This window comes from Nyctereutes procyonoides, unplaced genomic scaffold, assembly GCF_905146905.1.
Source record: "Nyctereutes procyonoides isolate TBG_1078 unplaced genomic scaffold, NYPRO_anot_genome, whole genome shotgun sequence".
NCBI classification, from domain to species: Eukaryota; Metazoa; Chordata; class Mammalia; order Carnivora; family Canidae; genus Nyctereutes; species Nyctereutes procyonoides.
In genome coordinates, this window is record NW_026575125.1 from 107,388,389 (window position 1) to 107,410,440 (window position 22,052).

General features: G+C 41.0%; 1 protein-coding gene across 1 annotated transcript in view; it reads right to left on the reverse strand.

The window, feature by feature from the left end:
* The window catches only part of MCF2 (MCF.2 cell line derived transforming sequence), a 61,007-nt gene extending 39,752 nt beyond the window's left edge, over positions 1 to 21,255 (reverse strand). The window contains 7 exon segments of the mRNA XM_055338456.1: positions 1,229 to 1,348; positions 2,543 to 2,657; positions 2,998 to 3,131; positions 5,074 to 5,223; positions 6,757 to 6,873; positions 7,666 to 7,785; positions 21,134 to 21,255. Of these exon segments, the coding sequence (XP_055194431.1) occupies positions 1,229 to 1,348; positions 2,543 to 2,657; positions 2,998 to 3,131; positions 5,074 to 5,223; positions 6,757 to 6,873; positions 7,666 to 7,785; positions 21,134 to 21,184 (807 nt within the window). The 5' untranslated portion in view covers positions 21,185 to 21,255.
* Between the last annotated feature and the right edge of the window lie 797 nt (positions 21,256 to 22,052).

A 22,052-nucleotide genomic window follows, 5' to 3' on the forward strand; every position in this document is an offset into this window, starting at 1 on the left:
TCTTTCTACTATGCCACAGAGGTTTATAAACTGCCCCCAAATCATCACCACAACTGCTGCCTCTCACATATTGTTTTTATTTTTTAAAAAGGTTTTATTTTTATTTATTTGAGAGAGAGAGCATGAGCAGAGTGGAGAGGCAGAGGGAGAGGAAGAAGCAGACTCTCCGCTGAGCAGGGAGCCAGACATGAGGCTCGATCCCAGGAACCTGAGATCCTGACCAGAGCCAAAGGCAGAAGCTTAACCAACTAAGTCACCCAGGCTAGGCTCCTTTCCCTCAAATTTTGTTTTTAGATGGTTACAGTATTCTCATAAATCTGTTTGCTGGGAATGCACCTTAAAAAAACAATGGCCTTGTTCTCACATACAAGACAGAAGAGAAAAGGTGGTTTGTTAACTATTAAAGCCATGAGTCCAAGCCTTTAAGACCAGCAAAATGAAAATTGTTGGCTGTTTTGATTACTTATATAATCAGATATCCCAGGTACTGTGCTAAGTGTTTAACCTACAACATCTAAAAGAATCCTCATAATCATTCTGCAAAGTAAGTCACTCCATCCCCAATTTAGAGATAAAGACATTGAGGCTTAGAAAATTTATTCAATATACCCCAAGATCACACAGCTAAGTAAGACTAAGCAGATTTATCTATCTGAATCTATGTTTGGTTCAACTGTACAGCCACATGATAGATATTTAAGGAATTATGCTCTTGTATATTTCCGTAATTTCCAAGTACCAAATAGCATTTTTTAAAGATTGTATTTATTTATTTGAGAGAGAGAGAGAGAGCACGAGCAGGGGGGACAAAGGGAGAGGGAGACAAGCAGATTCCTTGCTGAGCAAGGAGCCTGATGTAGGGCTCAATCTCAGGACTCTAAAATCATGACTTGAGCCAAAGTCAAATGCTTAACCAACTGAGTCATCGAGTGACCCCCAAATGGCATTTTTGATAGACATTTTTCTAGCTTCTTCAAAAGGATTTATGCCATTGTTCCTAATGGTGGGCCTGAAACCACATCATGATCTCTGAGGCTACCTATTATAACCACATGCCACATCTGCAGTGTCACTTCTGGCCCACATTGATCAGAAAAGAATACAGGCCAGTATTAATAGACGAATTATACAGACTATTGCTATGAAAGGTGGATCATAAGGGTTGATACTACTGAAAACCATTAAGATGTAACTATGAGAATAAAGAACATCTGAGATGTAATCTTACCTGAGAATTTTCATCTAAGTTTTCCAACTTTTTTATTTTTTGTTTTACTTGTCCTATGTTCCCTGTTATATCCGCCAATTCCGCTTGTTGGTTTAACATAAATTGGACTTCACTCACAAGCTATGAATAGGAAAAAAAAAAAAACACAAGTCTTAAAAGCATATATATGTCACCATGAGATACAGATCACATCAGTGAAATTCCAGTCCAAGACAAACAACAATACTGATTAGAGGCAACAATGATTTGAAGAAACAATATAACTACAGGACAAGAATTCAGTATGGGTACAAATTAACATATAAGTACAGGCACAATGTTCAGGAAGAGTGTTATTTTTGCATGTATGCATTGGGGAGGAGGGAAAGACAAATATCTGGAAGGGCCAAGAGCAACTCGGCCTATTCTTTCTTTAAGGAAGATCTCACAGAGAGCATCACATTTCAAAATCTGTTTGAATCACAGGACAGAAAGAGTTGGCAGTCCCTGAGCCCCGTGTCCAGAGCAAATGAAACACCAAGCAAGTAAGGAAGTCATGGGTGGAAAACAAGCTGGCCACATGCAAGAGAAAAAAGTAGTGAGTTTCCCTTGGACCTGGTAAAGGACTATGAAAGAGACTGCAGGGAGCTTGACCATGTGTGAGTTATTTCCCAGAAGCATCCAACTAGAAGGTACTTTTTTAAATCTTGAAAATGATGTATAATTAAACATGATTTCACTTCATGTATCAGGCTTTTCATAGAAATAAATTACTAGATCAGAAAAGAAATGTTTTTGTTAGATCGTATTAACTATGGTCAGTATAGGTATATGGTATTTGAAAAAAAATCAAGAAGGAAGAGGGTATTATTTCCTTGGAAAGCTAACCCATAGTCTGAAAGCATTTTATATGTAAAATAAATTACAATAATAAACATCAGGGTGAATGGCAACTTAGTCCTAACTTATATGTTAGCACTTAAGTGCTTTCTCATAGGAAATTAGTAAGCAAGAAAGACATCTTGGGAAGGTGAGTGGGGGGATGGGGTAACTGGGTGATGGGCATTAAGGAGGGCACGTGATGGAATGAGTACTGGGTGCTATATGCAATTGATGAATCACTAAATTCTACCCTTGAAACTAACCATATACAGTATGTTAATGAAATTGGATCTAAATAAAAAAATTTTAAAAAGTCATCTTGGCAGGGTTCACTCACATTGGCCCCCTTTTCATTTATAAATGGGCACCTCGTGAGACTCTATTTCTGGTGATCAAGGAGTAAGAACCTCTGGCATAAAGAAAAAAAATATAGAAAGGAATGTTTTAACTGACCTCTTGAAAATCCTGCTCAAACTTCCATAGTTGCAAATACTGCTCCATTTTTAGTTGGTGTTTTTCCCAAAATCCATCAAAAGCTATCTCCATATCATGTACTTGAGTCAGCAATCTTAACAAAGAAAAATCGTTAGAATTCCTTCACAACAACGATTTGTTTTGTAAGTTTGTACATAAACCTGGTCTGGACATTAAGACTTATAGGCCAAAAAAAAAAAAAAAAAGACTTATAGGCAAAGTCAGAGGCCATGACACGTGGTCCATGAAGAGACCGTAGATATCCACGGAAGTTCTTTTACAAACAAGCTAATCTGTGACACAAGTAGGGAATGTGGTCTCAGATTCCCAGAAGTCCCGGAATATTTTCCACGCTTAACTGACTGCAGCAAAATGCATAATTCCCTTTCAAAAGTATAAAATAAATAACTCTAAAGAAAAAGGAGAATACTCACTTATTAACAGTTTGCCAGTCACCATTTATTTGGTGGTGGTGTTCAAGCCTTGAACTGGCAGCGTCTTCAATGCCAGGCACTTCCAGACTTGTGAGGAGGATTTTTCCTTCTTTGGTTACAGCTGTAATGTCATTCTATAAAAAGGCACAATGGGATGAATTAGCCTGCTACTACCCTAATCTGAGTGACCTAAAGAGAAGGAAGCATACACCCACAACATGCAGAAGAGAAACAGCAGTTCTAGAACGTCCTTGACTAAGTACATCAGTACCACAGAACCCAAAACCCATGAGGATCTCCAAGAAGCCTCTGCCTGTTGAGGTAGATGTTGCAACCACTATTTTTATAAGGTCTTTATAGGCAGAAGTACCTCATGCTCTATCTGTAGTCTCCTTCTCTTACTGATAGAAAGTTCTAATTTATTCTATTCTAATATTTTTTAATGTGCTCCAATCAAGCAGTAGTAGCATAATAAAAAACCATACAGTTAAAATAATATTTAGTGCCTTTTCAGATATACTCAGATGTCTTTCCTACTAATTCTTAATTAATTGTTACCAATCACTGCCTGCCATGAGGATTATGTTATTTCATGTTTGGATTAATGAATTCGTCATGAAGCATATGTTTCTTTCTATTCAGAAGGTCTTAACCTTGGTGGGTAGATTCTTCAGGCATCTAAGAGTGATCTATGACTTCCTTCAGGAGATCCAAGGGTCCTCTGAAATGTTAAGCAAAAAATTCAGGTGTACATGTATTTGTCTGGGAATGGGTTCCAAGACACCACCACCGATATGAATGAGAACACAGGCGTTAAGAGCGAATGTTTATGAAGTACCAACTACATGCCAAACACTGTTGTAGAGACATCACATACTCCATTTCATCCTCACAGTGACCCTACAAGGTATGAATGTATCATCATCAACCTCACTGTGCATGTAAGGTAACTCCAACTCAGAGAGAGAGTAAGCTAGTTCTCCAATCATATAGCTCAGGAGGGACAGAGCTTTCTTTCCTGGAACAGTTTCACTTTTGGATTATGATTCCAAATATCAGTTTCTGTCCTCTTCTTTCATTGAAAATGTCACCTCAAAAAAAAAAACTAAAAAATGTCACCTCTACATAGAGCTTGTGTCTGTGAGTGCCCCCCACAAGCCTATCATCATGTGAAGGACATGGATTATTATTTTTTAAGATTTTATTTATTTATTTGAGAGAGAGAGCATGAGAGAGAGCGAGCACGAGCAGGGGGGGGTGGCAGAGAGAGAGGGAGAAGCAGACTCCCCGCTGAGCAGGGAGCCCAATGTGGGGCTTGAACCCAGGGCCCCAGGATCATGACCTAAACTGAAGGCAGAGGCTTAAGAGACTAAGCCACCCAGGTGCCCCTGAAGGACATGAATTATTATACAGGGTTGCCTGGTGCTTCTTTAGATCCTTCTTTCTTCTTTCTTCCTTCTTCCTTCCTCCTTCCTCCTTCCTTCTTCTTTCTTCTTCTTCTTCTTCTTCTTCTTCTTCTTCTTCTTCTTCTTCTTTCTTCTTCTTCTTCTTCAGGTCATTCTTAAGCTTTCTGGGGAAGGTGAATCCCAAAGTACTTGGTGATTGTCTGAAGTGTGACTCAGAATCCTTCACAAGCCAACACTCCAGACCTAGGGGCAGGAGGGCAAAACCAACTTGCCAACTAAGGTCTACTGTACAAAACATCAAAAACTAGTACTCTGGCTGGTGCCTGGCTGGCTCAGTTGGCAAATTGTGCAACTCTTGGTCTTGGAGTCATTGAGTTCTCTCTAGCTTTCCAAATGAGAAGGCCTTCTGAGAAGATGAAGAATATGCGATGACAACGAGGACTATGGATTTCTTCTTAGGCACTCACAAACTATTCTATCAGCAAGGAAAGAACTTTTCAAGATAACGTACCATTTGCAAAGAGGGCATTTACTTCCAACATGTCCAGGACATCCTCCCCTTTTGTCTCCCTACCCACCAAGCAGTGTGAAATGAACAAGCACTGAACTAACCTCTCTAGAAAAACAAAGGCCATGGATGACTTTTCTGTGTTGACTCTATCAGACGTACCTTTAACATGTGATACCTTTCAGCACGAACGGCAAGAATTTCTTCTATTGAAGGAATATCATCTGGTAGTTCTGTCTCAGCCAGTTCAGTTCCAAAGGACTGTAACATCTGAGCCATTTCTTTCACTGTGAGAGCAAAATTTTCTATAGCCTGCAAAGAGCCAGTGATCCTTTTAGTTCCATGGAAACTGCCAGTACACCAATACCTGGATCAGTAATTGGATTTACTTTTATTTAGCTTTGACAACACACATATACTATGACCTCTCTTCTGCTAAGGAAAGTTGGCATTGCTCTTGGCCATCAACTCTAATTTTGCACCTAAGCCTCTATGAAACGAATGTGAGGTGAAGAGTCTTCTTGAATGTCTTTTATCCAAACTTCTGTACTTATTTCTTGAACATCCTTGAAAATGATTTTTTTAAGTTTATTTATTTTTTCTAGTAATCTCTACAGCCAAGGTGGGGCTTGAACTCATGACCCTGAGATCAAGAGTTGCAGGCTCCTTCAACTAAGCCAGCCAGGCCCCTGAAAACAATTTCTTAAAGATGTCATGTACTGAGAAATTTGTTTTCTGCCTCTGTTTACACCTATCCCATTAAACTCTGCAACTATAAAACTTTATACTAACTTTATACTAACTTTACTTCTGAAGAGGTGACAACATGGAACCCACTCAACATTCCTTTATTATAGCTTATGAGCAAGCATTAGCACTCCAAACACAGCAATGGACAAAGGTGATGGAGCAACATAACTAGTCACAACAATTCATTCAGGCAGAAGATTGAGACTCTGTTGCCCTCAAATGGCAAGTAAGGTTGTGCTGTTGATTGTTTCCAAAATCAATTACTCAAAAAAAATGGGGGGGGCAACATGTAGAGACCATATAACTCCTATGTGTACCATGTAGCTCAAGGTTATCTGCTCTTTTATTTACAGTTTCATAAGTTACTGAAGGCTAGACACCACTAATTTTGACAATACACTTTCATGTGAGTGAACAGAACTGCTGAATGACAAATAAAAATGAGGAAAATAGAATCCTGATTTAATTAAATATCATTTCATTCAGAAGCGTTCCCTAATCTCCGGGATTTGGAATAAAGATTCTTATACCATAAATTCACACCTTGAGGCACGGGACCCTTGCCTGTTTGTAAATTTCTAGAACAGAAGAAATCTCTGCTACAAATCTAACTGCCTCAGAAGCATCACTAGAATGAGATTCATAATAGCACTTGCATTTTTTGAGGGCTTCTGATCTCATTTAATCTTCTAAATATCCCTGTGAGCTCAAGTACTATTGTTTCCACTTTACAGTTGGGAAAACTGAGTCAGGAAGGTTAGGTAACTTGTATAAGGTTAGACAGCCAAAAATCAGCAGTGCTAAGATCTAAACCCAAACTCTTTGTTTCTTGGAGTTACTAGATGGCCACGGGAGGGGGTGGGCAGAGCATGGTCTCCTTACTTCCTAGGCCTCTCCTTCAATTGTCATTCTCTGTGATTCATCATCAGTTCTAGATATTTCCTATGAAAGAAAGTCAAGATGTTGAATTATATGTGCTTGAAACCTAGGAGCCCCAGAAATCTGTTTTTCCCAAAGAGGAAAAAAATTCTAGAACTAGATTTAAAGGCTAATATGAACTATATAGGCTCTACAGTAAGGGCAAAAGCAACATACATTTCTGAAGATGATCCATTCACTGTGGCAGTACTGCAAGGTGCCGCCTAACTCAGGGGTTAATTGCTTGTCATCAATGTATGTCAGCAAATCACTAACTGAGCTCAGCATAACCACCTATATAAATAAGCAAGAAAGATACTGTTAACTGCCCTTCATGGCACCCCTCCATTCAACTGTACAGTGAACTTTAGCATTCATTAGCACAAAGTAGCTCTTATAAATGGTTCTAACAATTCTCTCCTGTACATCCCCCCACACACACACGTATGCACTACCTCCTTTAAGTAATAACAGTTTTCATTTACAAAACATTTCTCTCCAAAGCAAAATTAATCTACATAGAAACCCAAATACCTAAAGCTCCTTGATCTAACATTTTGCACTATTAATGGTCAACCTTCTGAAAGAAGAATGTTATGCCTACACCAAACAAGAGCGCTTTATGTAGTAAGCTATAACTTTGGGGGAGGGAATGATCTTTGCAAAAGCATCAGAATTTCTGAGGACTCTCTTCTTAACCCTAAAAATGCATAAAAATAGCTTTTTAAAAGAAGGTCACGGTACTATGAACTAGTTCAGGATGTAAGTTCATGGGAGTCAAACACATAAAACACACACTCCATTTTTTTTCTAAAAATAAAATGTCCAGATTTTGTACACACACACACATATAACATATGCCATATGTCTCTTTTTCAAAATGAATTGCTTATTACAAACTGATGAGACTATTCCTTTCTTTTAACAACAGAAGCAGAAGACTTTCAGGCATTTCAAGCTTTTAGTCTGGGAAGACAAATTCTTTTTCTTTTAAATGCTTTGTGAGCACAGGTAAAACATCAACAGCGTGGTACAAAGCCTTCATGAAAATTAAAGAGATAAAACGTTTAAATAATATATTCTTACTGGTAATTTGAGCATGAAGTCTTCCTGGCTAAATCGAAATCCAATATCTGTGAAAGTTCGTTGAAGAAAACTGGTAGGACGCAGAACCAAAACTAGGTGCAAGTTCCCAGGAAAGGAAACCTACAGAAAAAAGCAACACAGGAAAGAAAGGAAAAATTGTCAAAACGTGCACTCAACTGAGCATGTAGGCAAAAAATATGTAAAGGAAACTCTGAAAGTAATAAAGGCCACCAAAGGGACAAAACTTTAAAAATGGGTATTGATACAATCTAAAAACATGGAAACAGAAATAAAACTAATGTAAGGTCATCAGATCAGACCCTTGCGACGTCCATGGCATGGCATTTTCTCACACGAAAGTAATTCCTGAGTTACAAAGAATTCTAATTCTTAAGCTTCATTTTAAAGTTAGTCATTTGCACTGGAATTGCACTTATTCCCTAGGAAACAGAATTAGGAGGCAGGCTCCTAGGATAACTCTAAAAGCCAAATGAAGCTTCAACATTGCATGCTTGTACTAAACAAAGGAAGAAACCTGTGCTGTGGAATCATATTTTTATTTTCATCCAAGCAACGTTCACGGAGTTACCGTCTACTTGTTCACTCCATGTGTTTAAGTGCATGATTATCATGCACTGTTAGCATTCGGTGTACCCAGATTAATAAGATGTAGTCCCTACCCAGCTTGCAAGAAAGTAACAGCGTAATAGGGCAATCCATTCGTATCATTAACTCTATAGCCCAAGTTGATCAGTGAAGCAAAGGAATTAGAATAGTATGCAACAGGAAGTGGGAGTACAGAGCATCCTACACCTAGGAAGGTTGAAATGGTCTCTTCGAAGCATAAAAAGGAATTAATAGCATTAGGATTTCATTCTGGTGCACCAATGTTTCCCCAGTTTCTAGAATACTGACATGCAGTAGGTGGTCAAGAAATAATTGCTAAACGACGAGGAGAGCGCTATGCAAAATTAGTGAGACATAAGAAGTATGGCCCAATATTAATAATAAACCACCACATATCAAATGTGTACTGTGTCCAGTATTTTGCCAACATAATCATAGTTCCTCTTCATAATAATCCTATGAAGCAATTAGGCTACCCTCTTTTACAAAAAAAAAAAAAAAAGTAAGGCTCAGAGAGTTTAAGTATGATTTGCCCCAGCTGGTGAAGTCTTAATCTGCACCTGGGGTCTGTGTTCTTACTCAATGTACACTACCCCCATCTCTTCCAGGCATCACAGTCAGGAAAGGTAGAGGAAAATGAAGCTGGGGAGTGTAGAAATGAGACGTGGTGCTAGAAAGATGGGCAGGAACCAGATCAGGAAAGTCCTTGGGTTTTTCCATGGAGGCAAGGAGAAGACTCTAAGAGGCTTTAGGCAGCAGAGCAATATAATCAGATCTGCGTTTTAGAAGGATCACTTTGGTTCTAGGAAAGGACTGGATTTGGACAAGAGTGGAGACAGATGAGTTAGGAAGCTGGTACAGTAATCCAGACCAGGGAAGAAGAGTTTCTGAACTGCAGGAAAAGCTGCAGCTATGAGGGTAGGATTTAGGAGGTGCAATGTGCAAGATATGATGATATAATATGTCTGGTAAGAAAGGAGAGGCTGGACCAGTCGCTCGAGTAGCTGGGTGCATGGCACGACCCTTGCTGACAAGGGGAACATGGGAGAGGCAGGTTTTTTTTTAATTTATTAAATTTTTTTTAGTAATCTCTACAACCCAACATGGGGCTCAAACTCATGACCCTGAGATAGAGTCGCATGCTCTTCAAACTGAGCCAGCCAGGCGCCCCAAGAGAAGCAGGTATTATGGAGGGTGGTAAGATTCCCCATTCCTGGACCCATTGGGCTGGAAGGGTCAGCAGGAGATCCAGATGATGTCCATCAGACAGATGTGTGTACGAGTCCAGAGGGAAACAAGTCTGGCCTGGAAATGTTGGGTTGGAAGTCATCAGCCCCCCAACAGCCGACTAAAACATAACAAAGACAAACATGACAAGAATGCTTAAAATAAAGCCACTGTTCAGGCATGCTAGACTACCAATAATGGAACAAAACTATAAAAGAAAAATTAATAAGATACAGTGGAGATGGGATATAAGGGAACTCTGCACTTTCTGTGCTCAATTTAGCAAAGAAAATCCACTCTAAAAAAAAATCTATTGGGGCGCCTGGGTGGCTCAGTCAGTTAAGCGTCTGCCTTCGGGTCGGGTCATGATACTAGGGTCCTGGGGTCGGGCCCCACATTGAGCCCCACATCGGGCCCCCTGCTCAGCAGGGAGTCTGCCTCTCCCTGTGCCTCTGCCCCTCCCCCTGCTTGTGCTCTCTCTGTTTCTCTCGAATAAATAAAATCTCTTTTAAAAAAAGTTCATTGACAAAAAGTAACTCTCATTTAGGTATAAAACCTAGATTCTCAGGAAAAACACATTTAAAGCTGGGGGTGGGGGTCGCCTGGGTGGCTCAGTCAGTTAAGCCTCCAACTCTTGATTTCAGCTCAGGTCATGATCTCAGGGTCTTGGGATGGAGCCCCGTGTTGGGCTCTGTACTCAGTGAGGAGTCGCTTCTCTCCTTCTTCCTTTCTCTCTGCTCCTCTTCCTGCTCTCTCTCTAAAATAAATCTTTTTCTAAAATGGGGATTTTTTTTTCTCTCTAAAAAAACGTCAGGAGGGGGAGTGCCTGGGTGACTCAGTTGAATCAAGCCTCTGACTCTTAATTTCAAATCATGATCATGGTCATGATCTGAGGGTCGTGAGATCAAGCCTCGAGTAGGGCTCTGCACTGGGCGTGAAGCCTACTTAAGATCCTCTCTCCCCCCTCTGCCCCCACTCTCCACTTGCTCACGCTTTCTCTCAGAAGTAAATAAATCAATTAAAACAAAACCAGATATTTTTTAAGATTTTATTTATTTATTCATGAGAGACAGAGAGAGAGAGAGGCAGAGACACAGGCAGAGGGAGAAGCAGGCTCCATGCAGAGAGCCCGATGTGGGACTAGATCCTGGGACTCCAGGATCACGCCCTGGGCCAAAGGCAGCCGCTCAACCGCTGAGCCACCCAGGGATCCCCCAAAACTGGAGATTTTTAAAATTCAGTTTGAAGGGGGCACCTGGGTGGCACAGTTAGTTAAGGGACCAATTCTCAATTTCAGCTCAGGTCATGATCTCAGGGTCATGGAATCAAGCCCTTCACCGGGCTCCACACACACATAGTCTGCTTGGGATTCTCTCTCCTTCTCCCTCTGCCCCTCCTATTTGTTCTCTCTCTCTAAAATAAATAATTTAAAAAATCAATCTGGGGTGGCTCGGTTGGTTAAGTATCTGTCTTCAGCTCAGGTCATGATCCCACGGTCCTGGGATCGAGCCCTACATTGGGCTCCCTGCTCAGCAGGGAGTCTGCTTCTCCCGTGCCCTCTGTCCCTCCCCTCGTTCATGTTCTCACACTCTCTCTCTCAAATTAACAAATAAAACCTTTCTAATATTTTTCAATTAAAAAAAGATTCAATTCGATGGGTGCCTGGCTGGCTCAGGCTCTTTAAAATCAGTTTGAGATGGTAATAAAACATCAACAGCTAAGTGGCAATGAGAACCAGAGCAGGAAAAAGGACTGAGTGGGAGACTCACAAATAGGTGAAAGAAAAGAGGTTAAATTTAAATCACTAAATTAATCAATGATTGTAAATAGACACAAATGAGGATGGGATGCCCTCATAAAAGAGACCCCAGAGAGATCCCTCACCCCCTCTGCCATGTGAAGACACAGAGAAAAGACAGCTGTATATGAACCAGGAAGCAGGCTCTCACCAGACACCAAATCTGCCAGCACCCTGATCTTGGACTCCCGGCTTCTAGAACTGTGAGAAATAAGTATCTGTTGTTTAGAAGCTAGGCTGTGGTACTGTTATCGCGGCACAAACAGAGATAGACTCTTGTTAGTGTTAAGATTGGTTCCAAATGCGTGATCCTGGAGACCCGGGATCGAGTCCCACGTCGGGCTCCCTGCATGGGGCCTGCTTCTCCCTCTGCCTGTGTCTCTGCTTCTCTGTGTGTGTGTGTGTGTGTGTGTCATGAATAAATGAATAAAATCTTAAAAAAAAAAGATTGGTTCCAAATGAGAACTGTTATCTTTCTACATGACCTCGCCCTCCCAACACACAGTGATGAGTAGTGGGATGAAAATCTGATGCGAGTAGGACCAAAGTCCTGCCCTGGGATTTTTCAGACTAGTGCTGATGGATGGAAACTTTGAGGGTGCACTTCCAGAGCTACTGGCAGCCGTGACCCCTGCTGCTGGAGGAAGCTCATCTCAAAGAACAAACCCAACATGGATAGAGTCCTGGAAGTAGAGACAGAGAGTCCCTCTTCTATATAACTAATGTGGATCTTATTTTATGTTGAACATGAGATATACATACTATAGTTACTGTATGAATGAAAATAATGAATATAAAGACATTCTGTAAATTCTAAAAAAAAATAAGACAGTTTTTAAATTTTACCTTGGATTCTTGGATCTAAAGGCAAGTGGGTTTAGGTAGAAAACCTTTGGGATGTCGATAAAGGCTTGCTTGGGGGAGACTCTGACCGAGACTTGTAAGAACCCTGGACGTATTTTTAGATTGAGAGCATAGATTCTATTTCTACCCCATTCACTTGAGGAGTTAACCTTTCCTTCTTCTTCCAACAGGTAAATTCCCAGAATCATTATTATACTTACCTGCCTTGACCCAGCTTGCCTTTTCACTTTTTTTCCCTCTTCAATGAAATTGAAAGTACCCTACCTTCGCCGACACTTCAAGGAAAATTTGTTTTATTCTTTCATAGACTCTAGGTTGACCTGGTCTCATCATCTCTTTCTCTGTGATTTTCCTTAACGTCCTATTCTCTGGTATCGTATAGGAAATCTCTAGATCCAAGGCCTAGGGCTGATCAACTTAAAGCCTGGAATATTCACCCACCTCCCAAATTGTCAGGGGGTACAGAGCAAAAAGCAGGGGGAGGATACTATTAAAACAGAGAAGGCCATGTGGCAACTCTCTGCCTGAGGTAGGGTTCTGGTCTCTAGCCTGCCATTCCTAGAAGAGCTAGGTTGTCCCAGCAGCGAGATCCAAGGACAACTGGTTACATAGCAGGGAACAAAGTAGAGAGGAGAGAAAAGTAGAACCACTGTCCACAGAATCCACAGGAAAGCAAGTACAGGCAGGGTTTGGGGGTATTCAGCTGCTTATAAGTCAGAGATTTTTATGTTAACTATTTTTTTAACATTTTAATCATTTTATTTACTTTTTAAAGGTTTTATTTATTCATTTATTTTGAAGTAATCTCTTCCATACAACGTGGTGCTCGAACTCACGACCATGATATCAAGAGCCACACACTCTTCTGACTGAGCCAGCCGGGCACCCCTGTTAGCTGTTTATTTATTTATTTATTTGATTTTTTTTTCTGTTAGCTGTTTATTAAGTCAACTATTGCCTATGTGGCGCCTGGGTGGCTGAGTCAGTTAAGCGCCTGCCTTCTGTTCAGGTCACGATCCCAGAGTCTTGGGATCGAGCCCAGCATCAGGCTCCACACTCAGTGGGAAGTCGGCCTGTCCCTATCCCTCACCCTTCCTGCTCTCTCTCTCTCAAATAAATAAATAAAATCTTTTTTAAAAATCAGTTATTGCCTATATTTGATAAAGTGGTTATCCCAAACATTAACACCTGTAAAAAATTCTTCTAAAGAAATTCTAAATTCTAATCAGATCATTCTTAAGGAAAATTTCCTGATTATTTTATCATACATTCTCCTTCCTTAATTCCTTCAAAATGTTTAGTGATTTGCTTGTCACAAAAAGCCCAGGAAAATTAGCATTTTTAAAGAAAATGAATTATCAAGGATGAAAACTTCAGTTATTGCCTGTATAATTACATTCACAATGTTTTTCATTACACGATAATTTTAGAATCTTTATTTTGCTACCATGCAGATCTTCCTAGAACACATGATCTCTGTTAAACTAATAGCTACTCTCAAACTTAATAGCCATTTGGAGCGATAAATACCTTGTAGGCAATAGCTATGCAACCACCAAACAGCTGGGTAGCACTCAAACAATTTCACCTGATTGGTCAGTTATTTTTTTTAGAAAATGAAGTCATACAGTTCAGAGCAGGTACATGGTTTCTATCCCTCACAACCATTAAATGCCATGTGCAAATATAGTGGATTTTTCACCCTCAGTCCCATTTACTTATCCCAAACCTAAACAAGTGCTTGCCATATTGTATAGTTCCAGCAAATCTACAACCTCGCATGAATGACTATTTTTCATAGCTTTCTCTAGCAAAAAAAAAAAAAAGTACACAGATGCAGCACAGGGAATACAGAAAATGATATTATATAGAGTTATATGGTGACAGACAATAGCTACACTTGTGGTAAGCACAGCATAACCCAAAAAAGTGTCAAATCACTATGTTGTACACCCGAAATGAATGTAACAATGTGTGTCAACTATACTCAAAAACAACATTTTTGGGACACCTGGGTGGCTCAGCAGTTGAGCGCCTGCCTTCGGCCCAGGGCGTGATCCTGGAGTCCCAGGATAGAGTCCCGCATTGGGCTCCCTGCATGGAGCCTGCTTCTCCCTCTGCCTGTGTCTCTGCCTCTCTCCCTCTCTGTGTCTCTCATGAATAAATAAATAAAATCTTAAAAAAAAAAGAAAAGAGAGTGAAAAGAGAGTAGAATTTCTGGTTTTGAAAGCTGCAACACTGCAAAGCAAATATCCACAGGCTTGGAAATAGAAATCATATCTATAGATCATATTTCACAGAAAAGAATAGTATTTCCATATGAAGACTTGGATCTTAATGTTTCTGTTTCTCTGGTTGAACAGTGAATAATACAATGATCTCTGGGGAAAAGCCAAAAAGTCTAAGTATTTCCAGAAGGAAGATACTAAGATAATGAAAGGTCTAGACCGGTGCTGAACAATAGTATTTTTGGCAAAGATAACGATGATGGAAACGTTCTCTTAATCAGTGCTTTCTAGTACAGTAGCTACTAGCCACGTGTGGCTATTGAGCTCTTGAAATGTGGCTAATACGACTGAAAAGTAAATATTTTAAATTTTAATTTAAATGGCTACATATGGCAAGTGGCTAATGTAATGGACAACAAAGATCTAGACATCATGATATATAGAAATTTCCTGAGAAAGAAGAAATGCTTACTTTGGATAAGAGAGACTTGAGGAGGGATCCCTGGGTGGCTCAGCGGTTTAGTGTCTGCCTTTGTCCCAGGGCATGAACCTGGAGTCCCCTGCATGGAGCTTGCTTCTCCCTCTGCCTGTGTCTCTGCCTCTCTCTCTCTCTCTCTCTCTCTCTCTCTCTCTCTCTCTCGAATAAATAAATATTTTTTTAAAAAAACAATATTTTTTAAAGTGGTTTTTTAAAGATTTTCTTTATCAGTAATCTCTATTCCACCGTGGGGCCCGAACTCACAACCCGAGATCAAGAGTCATATGCTCAAAAAAAATAAAAAAGAGTCCTATGCTCTTCCAACTGAGCCAGCCAGGTACCCCAAATACAGAATTTTAAAATACACACACACACATTTATATATACTCAGGATCTCTCCAAGACTTATGGTAGGGGACAGGAGACTGGCTAGACAGCCAAGGGTGAGAATATTGCTTTTTATTGAAAGCCCTATTATGAGAATTATGATCATGAGCATTATTATGACATTGTGCTAAGTACTTTACATACATCAGGCTCTATTTTTATCCTCATTTCACAACTGGGGAAATTGAGTGTGGTAGGCAAAATAATGATGTCCACGTCTGAATCCCTGGAGCTTATAAATATGTTACTTTATAAGGCAAAGGGGACTTTGTAAATATGATTAAGGATCTTGAGATGGGGAGATAGTCTCGGCTTATTGGGGTGGGAATAATGTAATCACAAAGATCCTTATTAAGCAAAGAGGGAGGCAGGAGAGTCCGAGAAGATGTGACAACAGAAGCAGAGGTCAGTGATGCAGGGCCATGAGCCAAGGAATCTGGGCAGCCACTAAAAGCTGGAAAAGTAAAAAAAAAAAAAAAAATGGATTCTCCTTTAGAGCTTCCAAAAGGAACACTGACTGCCCTGCTAACACATTGCTTTTAGCCCAGTGAGACTAATTTTGGACTTCTGATCCCAGAACTGTTAATAGGATACATCTGTGCTGTTTTGAGCTGCTAAGTAAGCTTGTAGTTAAGTTGTTATAGCAGCAATAGGAAACCAATACACTGAGAACTTCTAGCTTGTGAGAGCCAGACTCTTTCATGGGCTAGGATTGAAAAATAAAAATATGAATTTTTTCATTTCAGCTTCCCTTCCCTGGAGAAACTCCTAATAGATAGAAAAAGGTGCAACAGGAAGAATTTGGAGAAGCATGAGCAAAGATGGTACAAGGATCAGGTTCAAGGTCAAGAGTCGAAACCTGAAACCTACAGCAAAGGTAACAAACATGAATGCCTACTGTGTGTTAGGGGAATGGCATAAACACGTACAGTAGGCAGGGTGTAATCACAAGACAGCCTGAATGAGGTAGAAAATGACAACTCACACTCTTCCCAGGTGATGAGGAATAATAGGAAATGGGGGGGATGCTGGTGAACTGGAAAGCATCGGGGGTTGGGAGAGGGAGGGCCCTCACTAGCCAGTTTTGGCTAAATGTGAGATGGAAAGGTGGGCTTTGTCAAATCACTGATTTCTCAAAAGAAGCCAGAAATCCAAACTTATGTGAAACCTCAGGATTTTTAAAGAAGGTAAACAAGCTCAAAGTTCATTAAAAACACGTTTGTGTTTAAACACATTTGTCTAGGGGATGCCTGAGTGGCTCAGTGGTTGAGTGTCTGCCTTCGGCCCAGGGCCTGATCCTGGAGTCCCAGGATCAAGTCCCATATCGGGCTCCCTGCATGGAGCCTGCTTCTCCCTCTGCCTGTGTCTCTGCCTCTCTCTCTCTCTCTCCCTCTCTCTCTCTCTCTCTCATGAATAAATAAAATATTTAAAAAAAGAACAGATTGCATGTACTTGAGTACACATACACGTAGGTATACAGAGGGCCTTTTTTCTATATGCAGATATTTGTCTACAAGTTTCAAGACAACCCATTTTAAAACTGGTGTTTAAATGAACAAACAGCCTATCGCCTATCATAAGGAGTATCAGATGCACATATCTCATAGCAAAGATAACTCAAGACCACTGAGCTTTTCCATTTCAGTTTGGGGATACTGTGTTTCTAAATTCTTTGGTATGCTGCTTTAAGAATCTCTAATCTGTATGGTTATATAAACATGAAAAGGCACAATTTCTATTTTCTCCAAAATCAAACCCTGCATTTTTAAGACCATAAATTGCTTTTGAGAACCTGTCAAAAGAGCAAAAGGATGTGGGCAAAGGTCAGCCTTATTTTATTTTTATTTTTATATTTAAAAAAAGCATGAGAGAGGAAACAGCATTGCTTTTAGCTTCTTGCAGGCATTTTTTTGGGGGAGTTTCAACATGTGACTGCTTAAAGGCATCTCAGTAAAATGAGTATGCTTCCCATCTTCACGGGGCTCAGAGCTATTTCTGCAGTCACGGTGCATGGCCCCATCCCAGCCCTCCCCAGCACTCCGCAGCGGCTCTTATCAGGTCTTCAAGTGAATGGACACAGAATTAGCTATCTGTCCCGTTTTCCGCCTGGAGAAGATTTATTCCCTTCTCAAGCCTACCCTCACATTCTCCAGTTACATGGCCCTTATAGCAGAAGGACAGCAATCACAACAAAAGGCATAAACCCAATGCATTATTTCACTACAAAAGTCTGGAAATTAACCTCATTTAACTCCTTTGTGTCATATCTAAGGGAAGCAACTCATATGCCCTACACACTTGTCCGTTATTCTAGTTATTTCTTTCAAAATGTTTTATACATCATAATAAAAGTTCAGTTCCTTTACTATAAAACAACTTATATGACCACAGACTTTCTCTTTTCTTTCTTTCTTTCTTTCTTTCTTTCTTTCTTTCTTTCTTTCTTTTCTTTCTTTCTTTCATCTTTAGGGCAAGAAAATGCAGTAACAGTCAGAGGGAACCATTGACTGAAAGCCTAGGGCATACGTGCCAGGCTTGAGATGTATATTGTCCTACGTAGCCTTGGTAACATTGCAGTGAGGTAGGTATTTGTGGTCTTTTTATTTTTTTTAATCTTTTAAAAATTATTTATGATAGTCACACACACACACACACACACAGAGAGAGAGAGAGAGAGGCAGAGACACAGGCAGAGGGAGAAGCAGGCTCCACGCACCGGGAGCCTGACGTGGGACTCGATCCCAGGTCTCCAGGATCGCGCCCTGGGCCAAAGGCAGGCGCTAAACCGCTGCGCCACCCAGGGTTCCCTTGTGGTCTTTTTACACATGAGCAAACTGAAGCATGGAGTGGGGCAGGAACCAACATTTGAGCTAGTGAGTTGTGGCCCTCGGGCCTACGTGAATCCTAAGGGGAAGCCCTTTCCAAGACATGTCACACTTTCCGGGACAGGTACTTAACGTAGATTGAATGCACACTCAGACTTGCTGCCTCACATTTAGGAATGACCGGACCTTAACATCTACAAAATGGGACAAATGTTAATGGTCAAAACCAATGGCTGGAAACAATTTAGCATCGTGGAGCCCACTGAACAGAGAGTATCATAATCCAATATGGCAAGAGAAAGAATGTTGAGTTGTGGACATGGGATTGATCTTGATAAGGTCCGAGCTCCTCAGAATACACTGGGGAAAATCCCATGACCTCAAACCAATGTCATGAACTACTTCCACACTCCTCCCATACCCCACCCTTAAAGAGTACAGGAGGTATGAGTTACCCCACAGACCACCCAACAACTTGCCCCATGACCTCAGGGGCAGAATAGGCCTGGGCAATACTCCTTCCTTGAGGTTTGCCCTTCTTGTCACATATCTGTTCTCATCCCCTCCCTCCCAATGGCCACAGTCATTGCAATTTCCACCAAGTAACGGGTTTATTCCTCTCTTGGGACTTTAAATCCACTGTCTCATCCTCTCAGGTGCTACCTATCATAGTCCCCAAATCAGTCCAACTCCAGAGACCCCGCAAGGTCAAACCACTGCATCACCAGTGAGTTTCACATTTTTCACTCTGGTCAAGCCTACCCACGTAAACAGAATAAATGTATCTTCCACTATAGTTCTGGGCTGTGGACTTAATCCAATAAATTCCATCTTAAGGTATGTATTCTTAGGGGCCACTTAAAGTAATTCACTTAAGAGAAAAATGGAGGACAGAAACAAAGAAACGTAACACAAACATATGATCTTGCTTCGGGTCCAAACCAATGTGATCTTCGTGAAGACTTCCTCACCACCTAGAACTTCTTTCATAATAGTTATTTATGAACATGTCCTACCTTCTCAAACTAGATTGAGAGCCCTTTCAGCTCAGTAGCCATGCCATGGTGACCTTTGTAATCCATACTGTGTGCAGCACACACAGTAGTAGACTAGATGGGTATATTCAGTGAGTACTTGTGTGCTGTATTTATTTGTGTGTATATTAACATATGTGCATATAGATGAGACTGAGTTTGGCCCTGAGAGATCTATGTGTATAAAAGAATTAGGAACTTTCAGAAAGCATGTATCAGTTACTTTTGACAACAAAAGTACCAATGCCAGCTGCACCTAATACCGCAAAGCACAGACACAGGCATTTCTTGTGCACTATAAATTGTCTGCTAAAAGTCTGAAACTATTTGTTCCTATAGTACAAAATCATGCGTAGAGCTGCAGGTACAATTCTGTCAAAATAAAAAGATCCATACCCTAAACTATAATCTCAAAAATATGATTCTGTCCTAAAAGCTTTATTAGAAAATAAATTGTTTACTCACCCATTGATGCCAACCCTCATTCAACAACAAAAAACTCTTAACTGGTTTAGCTCCCTTATCATTTTTCATTCCAAATGTCATTTTTTTCCTAAGGCTGATTTTTACTTTCTCATGTTTGTGTCTGTTGTCTCGATTTTTTTTTAATGAGCAAGTATTATGTTTTAAATCATAACATCAATAACAGTAACTTAAGTTCTCAAAGAAAAAGAGTTTAAATTTAAATCTTTGTTGATGACCAGTCGTTAAATTAGCTAGTGTTCTTTCACATGTCCCCCAAATATATCTAAATATCACTTTAGAAATTTGCTGGGAATTGAGTATACATGTGAGCCAATGAAGGGAAAATTAGCTAGAAAAGTGTTTGAGGGGCACCTGGGTGGCTCAGATAGTTAAGTGTCTTCCCTTCTGGCAGCCCGGGAGGCTCAGTGGTTTAGCACCGCCTTCAGCCCAGGGCCTGATCCCTGCATGGAGCCTGCTTCTTCCTCTGCCTGTCTCTGCCTCTCTCTCTCTCATTAATAAATAAATTTTTTTTAAAAAAGTGTCTTCCCTTTGGCTCAGGTCATGATCCCAGGGTCCTGGAATCAAGCCCCGCATCGGGGCTCCCTGCTCAGCGGGGAGTCTGCTTCTCCCTCTCCCTCTGCCCCTCATGCTCTCTCCCTGTCTCTGTCTAATGAAAACAAAAATCTTTCTTTAAAAAAAAAGTGTCTGAGGGGATCCCTGGGTGGCTCAGCGGTTTGGCGCCTGCCTTTGGCCAGGGCGTGATCCTGGAGTCAGGGAGTCCCGGGATCGAGTCCCACGTCGGGCTCCCTGCATGGATCCTGCTTCTCCCTCTGTCTCTGTGTGTGTGTGTGTTTTTTTCATGAATAAATAAATAAAAATTTTTTAAAAGTGTCTGAAATCTATCTGAAAGAAGAGATCTCTAAATTCTAGTCTATAATGAAAAAGCGGGCCACTTCCCCCCCCCCTTAAAAAAAAGTTGTCAACAGGCTAGAATTCTGCATCTTTAAAGTTTGAATCTGGAGAACAAATGAAATCCGGAAGATTTCAAATCATCCCACTTAAAATGTTTCACTTGAACACCCAGGAACACTCAGGAAGGGCTGCCTTTTCAGATGCTGATGAAGTCGCCTCCAGAACTGTCCATGATCTCATACCCTACTTGACCATGGTGAAAGAAAGCAGGCGTCTCTTTGTTAGAGATTATTTTCGCTGGTGGCTTAAAGCTGCTCTGCCAAACGATTCAAGACTGTTCATATGGTCTTAAACAAATAACAGGGCTAAAGAGGCTTCCTCATCCACCCGACCACATTTAGATTCCGAGATCACATTCAACCTCCTTGACTCCTTTACGTTTCCCGGTCAATACCACAGTCATCGCATCAATGCAATTCATGCAAATACCAGTCTCCATTCCCTCCATCTGTCCTTAAAAGCCCCGTGCAGCATCGGTGTGCGCTATAGCACCATATGCTGCAGCATCCCTGCACTTGAACTTGGGGATGTCGGCTTTCCAGGACTGCAGGCAGAGCCCTTACCGCATTCCTCCTGAACCTCATCTTGCCTCTCGGGGGAGTTGCCTCTGCCATCTCGCCTATACACAAGAACACTCTTCTTTTCCAATTGTCAACGCGACATTGATGAAATACGAGCTGCTTCTTGGGTCGTATCTAAAAGCGGCAGCCAAAAATCTCTATCAAACAAAGCTCCCGGAGCTGCTTCCATTACCACCGTGGCAGCGCTGCAAAAACCCCACTCTCCCTGATTAGTCAGCTGACCGAGCCTTCCCGGCTGCTCATTGTCATTCAGACTTGACACGGTCCCCCGACTGCTTAGCCAGATTGCACCTCGGAGACTAGCTCGTGCAGGGCTGCTGGAGAGAAGATCCAGAAGATCGGGCCCGTCCTACGAGTGAAGGAAGGAAAAGGAAAAAAAAAAATACACACACACACACATAGGACTCTCCTCCTAGGAGCTTGATGGGACTGGCTTTCTCCTCTGTGCAGTTTGATTTTTAAGGTGGAATGCTGAGAATCTTTGTGAAGGTAGTATTAACCCATATCTTTATTCTGGTCCTACCCTGATTGGGAACTTAAAATTCACTTCAGGATTTGGTTTGGGTTTTTTTTTTTTTTTTTTTTTTGGTGGTTGTTAATTGTTAATTCAGAGTTTAAGCCTTGTGGAAGGTTGATATTGTGAGATTTTGATAATGATCGAGAAAGAACACACAAACTTTCTAATATGGATAGGATTCTCTCCCAAATGGACATTTCCCCAAATTGTAGAACTGAAAAAAAAAAAAAATCTTGTCTCCTGGGGCTCCTGGGTGGCTCAGTTCGTTGAACGGCAGTCTCTTGGCTTCAGCAGCTCAAGTCATGATCTCAGGGTCCTGGGACTGAGCCCTACCTGGGGCTTGGGCTCAGCCCAGTTTGCTTGGGATTCTTTTGCTCTTCTTCT